This window comes from Gopherus evgoodei, chromosome 5, assembly GCF_007399415.2.
Source record: "Gopherus evgoodei ecotype Sinaloan lineage chromosome 5, rGopEvg1_v1.p, whole genome shotgun sequence".
NCBI classification, from domain to species: Eukaryota; Metazoa; Chordata; order Testudines; family Testudinidae; genus Gopherus; species Gopherus evgoodei.
The window spans coordinates 110,072,210-110,084,446 of record NC_044326.1 but is presented as its reverse complement, the minus strand read 5'-3'; the positions used below and the strand labels follow the sequence as shown (position 1 = coordinate 110,084,446).

At 39.0% G+C, this 12,237-nt stretch overlaps 1 protein-coding gene across 4 annotated transcripts in view; it reads right to left on the bottom strand.

Annotated features, from left to right (window-relative positions):
- The window catches only part of BANK1 (B cell scaffold protein with ankyrin repeats 1), a 292,299-nt gene that overhangs the window by 168,284 nt on the left and 111,778 nt on the right, over positions 1–12,237 (bottom strand). For all 4 annotated transcript variants that reach the window (XM_030564611.1, XM_030564613.1, XM_030564614.1 and 1 more), the window contains one exon: positions 9,838–10,034. In XM_030564611.1, coding sequence (XP_030420471.1) covers positions 9,838–10,034 — 197 coding nt within the window. The remainder of the gene's footprint in view (positions 1–9,837; positions 10,035–12,237) is intronic.

Here is a 12,237-nt window from a genome sequence, read left to right as displayed (position 1 = left end):
GTAGTAAGCAAATAAAGAGGGAGATGATAGAAGGCAATGGATGGTATGGCATATTTGACGATTTCTCTCAATTCCCTCACTGTATTCTCCTACTCCACTCTGTTCTTTCCCTCTGAGCCTTTCATTATAGTACTTCCTTTGTGTTCTCTAATAGTCTGTTTCCTTTCCTATCCTCAGTCTGTTTCCCAGTAACTATTCCACTGACTCCACTGTGCTCTGTCTCTCACTCTTTTCCTCCTCCTCCCCCTGCCCTTCACCACATCTCAAGCCAGCAGACGGGAGTAGGATTTCCATCCTCCTTCAATTTAAGAGAGTTTCTCTTCCCCTTTCAATTTTCTCTTCCCCAGCCTCAAGTTTCTTCTGCATCCCTAATCTCCAATAGCTGGGCAATTTCCAGCCTCAATAGAGGGGGCAGAGTCAATTTTGCTCCCAGAGAAGAAGCTGGGTGATATATATTGAATCTGAGTTAGGGGATTGATTTTGCCCTCAGAGTGAGGAGAGGGGGTGATTTTCTCCTACCTTTAACTGCATGAGTAGGGTGGGAAGTACTTGAGAGTAGCCTATCATGAGCAGATAGGGAGTCACTGAGATGACCAACTGGGCAAGATGGGAATGTGGAGCTGGGCCAGCAGGTAGGCAGGAAGGATGGGCCTAGACCATGCAGCCAGAGAGAAGCTTAACTGAGCGCCAGCTTTAGTGAAAGGAATGTCACAATCCCTTGTGTTTACATTAACTGATGGAGGACCTGATTAGAATTTGCCAATTCATTGTCTTTTAGATTCATCCTTGGTTAAAGAGTTAAAGAAATACTAGTCTTGCTTTCAGAAAAAATGCCATCATTTTAGATTTTTCCTGGCATTTAAATATACACACCCTCCTTTAGAAAACAATTCTCATCTATAATTGTGGAAACACAGATGTGTTCCCAATGTCTATACACTAATCAGGACACATCTGGAGTAGTTAACAACTGCAACCTCTGCAATTAGCAACAATATTCTAGATTCCGGCATGTCAATTGATAGAATCAATTAATGTGACTGTATCTAGCTGAAGAATAAGGGTCTTGTACAGAACAAAAACAGTCACAGATTCACTTAAGGCCTGATTCGAATCTCACTGACGTTAATAGGAATTTTGCAGATGGGTACAGGATCAAGCCCCTACTGCATTTCAATAGCTGCTAAAGATCACATTCATTTAGAACTTATACCAGCTCAGTAACACATACATATACCACTTGCAATATATAAATTCAGTCTTGTCTGATTCATTAAGCAGGAAGACTCATAAAATTATATTTGCAGACAAAAATCCAAAATGTTTTTACACTCCATTATTCAGAATGGTATTTGGATGGATTCAAAAAGCTCAATTAAACTGTTTTTTATTCATCAAAATTAGGCAACCAAGCCTGAAATGATGAAAATCATTTTAATATTTTAAAAACAAAAGTATTTTGCCACCACTCAGTCTAGACACAAAAAAAGTGTAAGAAAGTGTTTCTCAGGTGGTTTTGTTTCACTTTTTGCTTAAAATAACAAATTCTTTATTCTTATTAAAATTGCTGGCATACTTGGGACTAAACTATAGAACAGGGGTCGGCAACCTCTGGCACGTGGCTCGCCAGGGTAAGCACCCTGGCGAGCCGCAAGCCAGAGGCTGCCGATCCCTGCTATATAATGATCATTTCAGGCTGTTAAAGAAAGCCTTTTTAGGGACAATGACTACATCCACCTAAGAAGAGTGAAAAAAATTATAAAATCTTAGCAAAACATGATGTATCTGTGTTAAGATTTCCTCAAGACATGAAAGAAGATCTTCAAGGAACTTTAAAAATACATAAGTGATGTGCTGAGAGAGAATACAGTCAGTTCCCATTTGTTGACATGCAGGATTAGAAAGTATGTGTTATTTCTGTTGTATTTAATACCCCAGAAATGATAACTCAAAATACAAGGAGAAGTCTGTTTCCTTTCGTGGAAAATTTGGAAGCTCCTCAATCAACAACAAACTTAACCACTATTTTCATAGGACTGTATTTTCATCCATTACAGAAGTTCAGTAAAAGCAGAGTGTTTTGTGTTCTAAATGCACTAATACTGATAGCATTAATTAGCCATTTTTTCTTGGGTTTGATCTAATACTTCTAAAATTTCAGCAGACATGGAGTGCTACCCTGATTCCCCCTCTTCCTGCACCTCAATTTGCATTCCTGCATCTTCTACAGGATGTTGTAGATAAACCGGCTGCACAATTTGCTAAAATGTAAACATCCAAAACCTGTGAGAGTACACTGCCCAGTAGGGAAGATTTGACAGCTGGTACATTGAAATAGTCTCCACAGTCAACATATTTAACCATATATTCCCAAACAAAACTCAGGGCAAGATTCAGCCATCCTTCCTCACACTGAGTAGTATCTCACTCCACAAGCAGTTCCTTTGATTTCACACATCCTTCACAGCATAGTGTCTTTTTTCTATTTCTTAAACAGGACTGCTCACGGAGTAAACTATTACTCAACATGACTTGGGGTGGCAGAATCTGGCCACCTATTTAAAAAAAGGGTCCACGATGAAATTCTATTACAGTGGAGCATAACCAACAATTTTCAACTTCCTTTTCAGTCTTCTGCCAGAAAACATACACTTTCTCTATAAAAGCTCAACTCCTCTTATTAACAAAAATTATTCAACATTGCTTTAGGTACTGCTGTACGAGTATATATCTCAGGTGTACTTGTGAGTCACAGGAAAAAGAGAGAAGAGATAAAGGAATAACAGCTAAAATACTCAGTCCAGCCATGTCAGGGCATCCACACTTCTATACAAAGCATTTCTTCAATATGGCCCCGAGTTGGAACTATGGCTTTCTTCAGCCTGGACACAGGAAAAAAAAAAAAAAAAAGCAAAACAGCCAACTAAAATGGCTTTTTCTTCCAGTAAGGAAGGTGGGGAAGAAAGGAAACAAATAGTCCTTTAATTATGAAGTCTCTTGTAAGCAATATAGTCCTATGTAAAGCTTGGTCTATACTTGAAAGTTATATTGGTATAGCTATGTTGGTTAGAAGTATGAAAAACACACCCCTGATAAACAGCTGTGCGGACAAAACCCCCAGAATAGATGCAGCTATGCCAACAAACGAGTGTTTCTGTTAATGTAGCTACCATCATTCGGGGAGATGGTGTTCCTGCAATGGCTGAAAAACTCCTTCTGTCAGTGTACACTGCATCTGCTATGTCAGCCTAGCTATGCCAGCATATGCTCTGTAGTGCAGGCATAACCTAAACTCCTCTTTAACCCTTACGCTCAGGAGTCTCATGGCTCCAATTCCTTGCTGGGCCAAGCAAGAGTAAATCCAATCTCTATGGCCCTGATCTATATGCTTGGCTTGAAGCATGTGAGTAGTCTCCGTGAAGTCATAATGAATAGAACTGGTTGAAATTTCAAAATATGAAAAATAACTGGAGGAAACTATTGACACAATTCTCACAAAATGTATCCCTGCTTCTAATCTGATCTATTAATGAGCTCATAATTAACCCCTTCTATGTCTATTTCCATATGAGTTATGCACATACTGTTACTATTTTTATTCCCCGCACCCAAACAAACCCACAGTAAATGTGACATCTAAGCAAGGATGAAAAATGAAACAACAATTTAAAGCCATTCTGGAGATACGGACAAACCAAAAAAGTTGAGAATTTTTTCAAAATGCCAATGATAAAGAAATGGTTTAAATGACACCATAACTTTAATACTCCTTTTCTAATTGCTTTTATACATATCCTCTAAAATTATACTTTGGGATACACTAATATGTAAAATTTGAGGGGGACTGGCTTCTTTCAGGGAAAATTTGGGATGAGGGTGGCTTTAACGTTCAATATAGTGCCATCTTTTTAACAATGTGGTAAATAGCACTGCATTTTATGCATTAAGATGTTTGCTGTTTCATTGTATGACAGACAGCTTTTTTCTCTATCCCAGCAAGGTAAAAATCCACACTGTCATTCTGTCTTTTATATAAAGCTTTTGTCTGACCATTGCTCAGAGGAGGTAGGCATTGAGGTTTTGCTACAATAATGTATCATGTGATACAGTATCATAGTTTTCAGTGCGAGACATCTCCTGTGGGATATTTCATCATAATAGGCACAAAATTCAGGTACACATTCTTATTGATAGGCAGATCAATTTCCATGCTTTTATTCCTGTTTAAAAAACTTCCTTGAGCAAATTGAATGTTCAAATTGACTTTTGGAATTGGGAACTCAAGATTTAAAAAGCACGTATGGAGATACCATCTCGGATTCCCATCATCTAAGGTGTGAGATCCCCATAGTTTGATTTAACAGCTTTGAAACTTCCTTTCCTGTTACAGCAGCTAATTTGAACATTGAATGTTTGTAATAGCAAAGTTTCAAGGCTGTGAAATCAACTGAAAGCATTTGCTCTTCAAATGGAATGAATTAAAGATGTCAGCCAAGACTTCATGGATCCCATACGTGATCAGGCTAATGGGGTAGGGGGCTGATGGTAGCTCTCCAATAGATGGAAGGGATTACAATAGGCAAAATGACCTGCAGCAGAGAAGTTATTGTCAGATAGTTCCCACGTCTTTCTTAATAAAGTAGCAGCTGAGTTAAACCACATTCCTGGTGTCTTATCTTTCTTCCTGCAGTGCCTGATATACTAGAAAGTACAGTGTTTGATTGTTATCGAACTCCACTGTTTCACATGATAACTTTTGTGACTAAAACATCTATCTCAATTTGCAGCCAGAAATCATATGTCTGATATAGTACTTGGCTGCAAATTGAAAAGCATGTAGCTATGTAATGTAACACAGGACCTGCATGAGACCTTAGTCTAAGTGTGTCATAAAAATAAGTGGAAAAGCAACTATGAATTCAGGAGATGTAGTATGAGTCAGGCTGGAGCTATGTGCTGAGGCAGGCAAAACTCCACTTGAATTTTTAGGAGGAGTTTTGCCAGCCTCAGAACTGGCATTCTGTGAATGAGGGATACAGAGCTTTTTATCTGAAACTATTGTTGATACCACATACGGACTTTTTCTTGACGATTTTGGATCTGACCATTTTAATTTGATAGCATTTCAGCAAAGTATGACAACCAATGTCTTTGCCGTATCATTTTCTAGGCTTGCACATTATCTCAGTGACTTATTTGGACCTTCCCTATTTCATTTCTGTTCATATATTTCTCATTTAAAAAATAACTAAATCATGTGAGCAAAAAAAAGCGAGCACAAGCCTTGCCACAAATGAACCAGAAAGGACTGTGTGATAAAAGTGTTAGTGAATCTTTGGGCCAGATTAGAGTGACCATATTCCCAAAGGGAAAACAAGACACCGCATGGGGCTGCCTAGCCACTCGTCCAAGCCCTGCCCCCCATTCCTCCAATGTATGGCTGGTGTCGCTGCTCACTCATATCCTGCCTGCCTCCTGCGCAGCTGTTGCTGCTTGCCCAAACCCTGCCTCCCTACTGTTTGACTAGCATCACTGCTCACCAGAGCCCTGTTTCCTTCTCCACCTCCCGGCAGGGCTGGCACCACCGCTGGCCTCCCCACACCCCACACGTGCCACATTTTTTGGGGAGAGGGGGCAGCAAAAGCAGGCATCTGTCTGATTTGTTCTTGCCAACTGATCAGTGGAGATTGTCCTGGCCAAAACGGGAGGTATGATCACCCTAGGCCAGATCAGCTGCAGTGATAGCCTGCTTGCCCTCAGGATTTGGGGGTGGGGAGAAAAGATGTTAAAAAGCTATCTATGCTTTTAGTCCCAGGTGCACCAAGCACTTCTCTGACGTACCTGAGGCTCTGACCTATTGGCTATTGAAGAAAGCATCCTGCTTTTCAAATGCATTTGACACTAGTACTGTGGTGTTAAGCTCTCTGTAGCAGGCACATAGATGCTCCCCTCTCCCGCCTGAGTCAAATTCACCTGTTTCCTTCTCTGTGTTTACTGTAATGCAGTGATCTTTTTTATCTGGAGCATGTTTAAGGTCACTAATTATGTCCTCCATTTTCTTTTCTGTTCAAACTATGACCTGAAGCTACATAGCTGGTGCTGTATATACTGAGGATCAGGGGATAAACTAGGTTTGGACTTTGCTCAAGTGAGTACTGCATCTGTTGTCAGATAACATGCATGTTTGATTTCCATAAAGCAACATGCTACCAGAGCTCATGCTTGCTGGTGTTGTGTTGCACACTGGTTTTATTTAAAATTGCATTTTCAGGTTGTGGCATCACCTGAAAAATTATATTCAGATAATTGCCAAACCAACCAAGAAGGATCACAGCTACAAATCTCTTTTGGAAAGAGAAACTGACTACTGAATAGTGAAATAAAACATCCTTGCAAATGCCTTATTACAGGTTATTATGCCCCCCTCCCACTACCCACCTCAGAAAAAGTACTCTAGCAAGGTGTACAGACAGATACAGCAGGAGAATTTTATTGTCTCCACATATAGCACTTGTAAGGCCATGTCTAAAGTAGAGACCTTACAGCAGCATAGCTGTACCGATGTACAGGAGAGAGCTATCCACACTGGCACTTCTGTCAGTGTAATTTATGTCACTCAGGGGTATTGGTTTTTCACACCCCTGAGCAAAATATGTTATACCAACAAAAGTGCTAGTGCAGACAAAGCCTATTTTATATCTATTGAATATGCTTCTCACCAGTACTCCACAGATATTTCTGAACCTTATTCCATAGGGACCACTTGTACAGGTGACAGCGTTCCTCAAACAGCTAATCAGTCCCTGAGCCTCTTTACTGAGACTGTGGTAGTGGGCATCTGTATATTAATAACTGGCATGTGACCGGCAACCTATTGACCTGAGTTGAATTTGAATCAGTGTTGTAAGATGAAAGACATCGCCCCACCACCACTATAAGTCCTCTCAAATCTCCTATCCCTCATTGAGTGTAAATACAACATAGTACTTTGACAGTGATCATGGGAGATATATGGCTGTACTCCATTAGCTGCTTTAATTTAAAAAAGAGCATCCCATGATGTAATTCTTTCATAACACACTTAAAATCAGGTTCCTTGCTGATTTTCTAGAATAATTTATACCACATATAGTATCAATAATGAAATGTACAATAACCAATTAAAGCTGGCTTACTCTTATTACTGTAACTTGTTATAACAAACACAGTAAGCTGCAATATTTTCTCATTGTCACATAATTATCTTCTTGGAGAAAAAGCTGGGATACTGTGAATAAATTGCAAGCTAGCTCTCACTCAGGTACTGGTAAGTCTCACTAATTCATATGGCTGCTGTAATGTAGTTTTGCCCACATTTAATGTATACTGGAGGTGTGACCAGGTGCAGCTCTTGCCAAGACTGAAGGCATTACCTAAGAACGAAAAACTCAGAGGTGGAGACAAGACCAGTTCACCTGTATGTTAGTTTTGCTCAAAATAGGTATAAGTCTTATAAGAATGTAGCTAGTGTTTAGACTCTATGAAATGCTTGTAAGTTGCTGCATACATTAATCTCACTTATAATGTCTGTATTCCATGCTATAAGAAAATGTGTAAGTTTTGCTTTATAACTGAAAATGTTTGCTCTGAATTGCTGATCCCAGGCAAAGGAATCATCCCTCCATGTTTCCCTACCCCCCAACACCCCTGCTTCTACTCAGCCATCCAGGAGGACTATCAATATTTAACTGGGCCATTACAAAACAAAGGCTTTGTTAATTGCCTCCACCTACCAATGGGGAAGTACATTGTGAATGCTGGAAGAGGGAAATGAAAACAGTTGATGTGAAGATTTTTCATCCCTTCTGCTTTTTGAACTGTAACGGGGCCAGAGAAACCAAACTGAAGGTTGCTCGGGGGTGTGAAAAAAAATTCTCCCAAATACAAGAGTTTTAACGACAAAAAGTGCTGGTGTGGACAGCGCTATGTTGGCGAGAGCTGGCTGGCGAGATAGACCGGAGAGACTAAGAGGTAGGACTCCATGGTAGGACTGGACTGTTCTAGTGATCCAGGAGTCCATATGCGTTACTGGCTTGGTGAAATCTAATTGTAGAACCCACTACCAGTTTGGGCTGTCTGCTCTGTTTTTGATAGCCTGTCCTGATGTAGGCACTCACAGTCATGAGCCACCCCAGACAGCATGACAGGAGGTAAATGAGAACAAAAATGTGATCCAGAATAGAATAGTACAAAATTATAAAATCCTAAAACTAGGGTCCGACAGAATATTATGAATTGTCAAATTCTACTTCTCGCCTAATCTTAAGAGACTCCCTGAGAGAGAACAGTTGAAACTGCTAGTCACAACTGCAGAATTTGAAATTATAAAGCTAGAGCCACAGGTGGTGTAAATGGATGCAGCTCCACTGATGTCAAGGGCCAGTATACACCAATTAAGGAGCTGGGCCCAGATTTGTAAAGGTACTTAGGCATTGCTCCACTCACTGTTGCTAAGTGTAACTGACTAAGAAGCTTAAATCTCATTTTCAGTGGGGACTTCAGCACATAGGGCCAGATTGAAATTGAATAGGACTTAGGTTGCTAAGTGCTTAGTCACTTTTGAAAATGAGACTAGTAACTTATCATGACCTCAGCCATGCTTTCATTTCATCAGTGTTCCCAGTCTTTATTACCCACCAGTCAACTTCTCCCTTAATTACCTTCATGCTTTCTCCCATGCTGCTCCTTATGCATACAAAAAACTCTCAGGTATTATCCACAGGGCCACTACCTGATCCTCCTTCAAATCCCTCTTTAAGACTTGCATCTACTGTGACGCCTATAAAACCCTGCCTGATCATCATGGCTAGACAGACGATAAGTCCCAAGTGTCCCTCCTTCCTTTTCTTATCTCCTTTCTCACCAGCATTCCCAATTTTGCCATTTGTCACTCAACATCTACCCTCCGACAGAACAAGCATCAACAATGACAAACAGTCATGCAACTCACAAAGCTGCGCCAATTCTCCATAATATTTACCTGGTTATGTATCATATCCCTATGCCTACTCCTAGTCTGATTTACGTCTTTCAGGGTATGCCTACACTGCAGTCAGAGGTATGAGTACAGCACATACAGACATAATCACAGCCTCTCATTAACCATTTCTTGGCCAGCATGGAGTTTGTATAATTTTTGCTTATGTGGAGAGTGCCTTGTTGACAAGAAGTTCCATTGCACAGCATGTACAATAAAGCACTGCTTAGTATGGATATGGGAGATAGAATCAGGCTCCATTTGTTTGTTTATGGCTCTGGAATGGCTCTTATAGTCAGGTCTATACTCAAGGTGAGAGTAGAGAGGTGTCCAAAGGAATTTCTCCTTGTGGAATGTTAAAGAAGACAGAATGCTTCTCAAGACCCCAGGGGGAGAATCTGGAAGCAGTTTTTAGATATCCTTACTTTCTCTTTAGAGAAGCAGTACGAGGTCCCATAGCTCTGATTGCTTGTTGCTCTACAGGTAGCACAGACCTAGACATACCATATGGACAATTTCTCACTGTGCTATCTTATCTCCACCTCCAATACCACTACACTAAGGGTTTGAAAGCACTGACATTCTGGGTGCCCGTTATATCAGTGCGCAAAGTGGGAAAGGTTCTTGTATCCTGCCCCACCTGTCATGCATCCACGCTGGGGCAACCAGAATCCAACACAATGTTTTTAAAGAGAAGGACAACAGTATTAGGGTTTGACAAATATCAGTACCTCTTTCAAAGAAGACTTTATCTTGTAACAGTACTGGTAGGCAGCTGGTTTTACATATTCTATATAAATTGTGGAAACTTTTTGACTTACTGACAATTCTTGGATGATTTTTTGGAGTTCGTTGTGCCCATGCTTTCCAGCAATATGTGCTGGGTTCTCTCCATGTTTGTTGGTTATTCTGCAAGCCTGACTTGCCTCAGGACACTGGAGCAGAAGAGTAGCAAGGTTCTTTAATCCAAATTTAGCTGCACAGTGGAGAAGTGTAGGAAGTTCTTCCCAATAGGAATCTGTATATGGAAATAAGAAAAGTTTTTTTATAAAAGTCCCTGGTTTATAGATTAAACATATCACTCTCCTTTACCAAACTTCCATGGTTCAATAATATGTAGTGTTATTATGAAAGCTGTCCTTGCAGAATTGGTCCTCGGAGAGCAAATTCTTACAACTAAAAGTTTTATAATTCAAATAGTCATCATACATTTCAGTAATGGTGCCTCTTAACCTTCCTTTAACATAACCGAGAAGTCCCATTTTCTCTGACAGATGGAATTTAAAAAAAAACACTTGAATTATTTCTACTGATAAAAAATAAGAGCTGGACACTGCCCCAGGGAAAGAAAATTCTACAGTATAGGCATACCTTCCCATAAGTATTTATTACTAAAATTTTCTAAAGCCATTTTTAATCTCTGTAGCTGTCCTGAACATGACATTTCTAGAGGAGTATATTCATATATCTGTAATATAATACCCGTTCTGCATCTTCATATAGCTAGATTGTATCTGCAAATGTGTGCCTATCAACTTACTGAAAATCAGGCCAACTTTTTTGTTTTAAAAATAACTCTACATTTGGGGAACAGATTTTTAGCCATTGTTCTGAAACAGTGGGACGTTAATTTGTATTGTCTCTTGTATTTCTCTTTTGAGGAATAAGTGAGGTAGGTAAACTGAAATTAATCGATTATTTCAAAACTTATTATTAGCAATGATACAATGGTAGTGAAGGAATGGCAAAATCTCAGCTAACCGTCATTAGAAAGATGAAAGTTCTTGCAATAGAAAAAAATAATTACTGATCCCAAAAAGGACTTTTATGGTAGTTACTTAAATACTTGATTTAATTGTAATTTTAAAATAGCTCCAGCAACAAAAATATCTAAAGCTTCTTTGTGAGAAATAGCTGCTGTATGATATGTTTATTCTGCCTTTTCTCAGCTTTCTTATTTAAATTCCATAGTCTAGATTCTATATTAGAATAACTATAAATGTTTTTCCCCTAGAAAAGTGAACATAAACCATAATGCAGTTAGTTATTTCTCTATATTTCCACACATAGCAGAAAAAATCTCTGGGGAAAACACACACGCTATCAGGAGATGTTACACTAACAGTATAATATATGCAAGGACTTTTAAAACTAGACCAAAAACATCAAAGCTAGGTCTAATTCTGCACATTATGTGGGATTCTTTTACAGGTAAAATGTCTAAAAGATAGCTGGTATTTCAAAAGCATCTCAAAAAAGATTTCTTCCCTGAATTGCCTATATTAAACTTTCTGCTTTGGAGGTGTCTAGCAGCAACACATAAGTTGAAAAAGGTTCAAGGATAATTTTAGAGAGGATATGATAACAAAAAAAAATGTAATTTCCAGGCTATGTTTTGCAAGCATACTTCAAGAGGTCAAATATTTTATGCAAAAAACTTTTACAACATGTTAAGAACATGCTCTAAGGAAAAACTCCATGCCTTCAAATTAAACCAAATATAATTGGCCATGAATGCAAATTAAGTCCTAATTTTATCATCTTATAAATTCCACTCACAGACATTGCTTGAGATGGGAGAAAGTGACAAAATGCATCAAAAGAGTGCCACAAATGAAAGTGAGGGAATCTCAGCACCTGAACTTTGTGTCACATTTGTCACAGTACTGTCTACATGTGCATAACAAAATGCTATAATGTATGAAACTGTGACAGTTTAGTATTTTATGGAGGCACTGGTTGAGACGCCTAAGGTTGAATTTTCCACTCAAGGCAGTACTTCAATCTCTTTGTCATGAACAAAGAATATAGAACATCCTCACAATTAGAAAGGATGAGTAATTAAATAATTTCTGAGAATTTACAAATAAATAAGTTTATTAAAATTATTAAAATTGGTATTTTAAAGAATTTTAACTTATATAGTTGTTGAATTTTTATTTTTAGCATGAACAATCTTAATTATTAAATACTATAACATCTTCACATTTTTTATGTAGTGATGATTATGGACTATTGGGGACAGGTTATTAGCTCATGTCACTCTTGAATGGAGCCATTGTGACATTATAGGTAACTCAACTGTGACAAAAAGTCAGACCTGACAGTTCTGGAGGTGTGGTCCTATTGAAATTCCAGGGAAGTGGGCGGGCATAAGCGTGCCCATGGCTAAAAGACTCTCCCTCAGCCTTTGGGGAGGATCCACTGAGCCTGGAAACTCA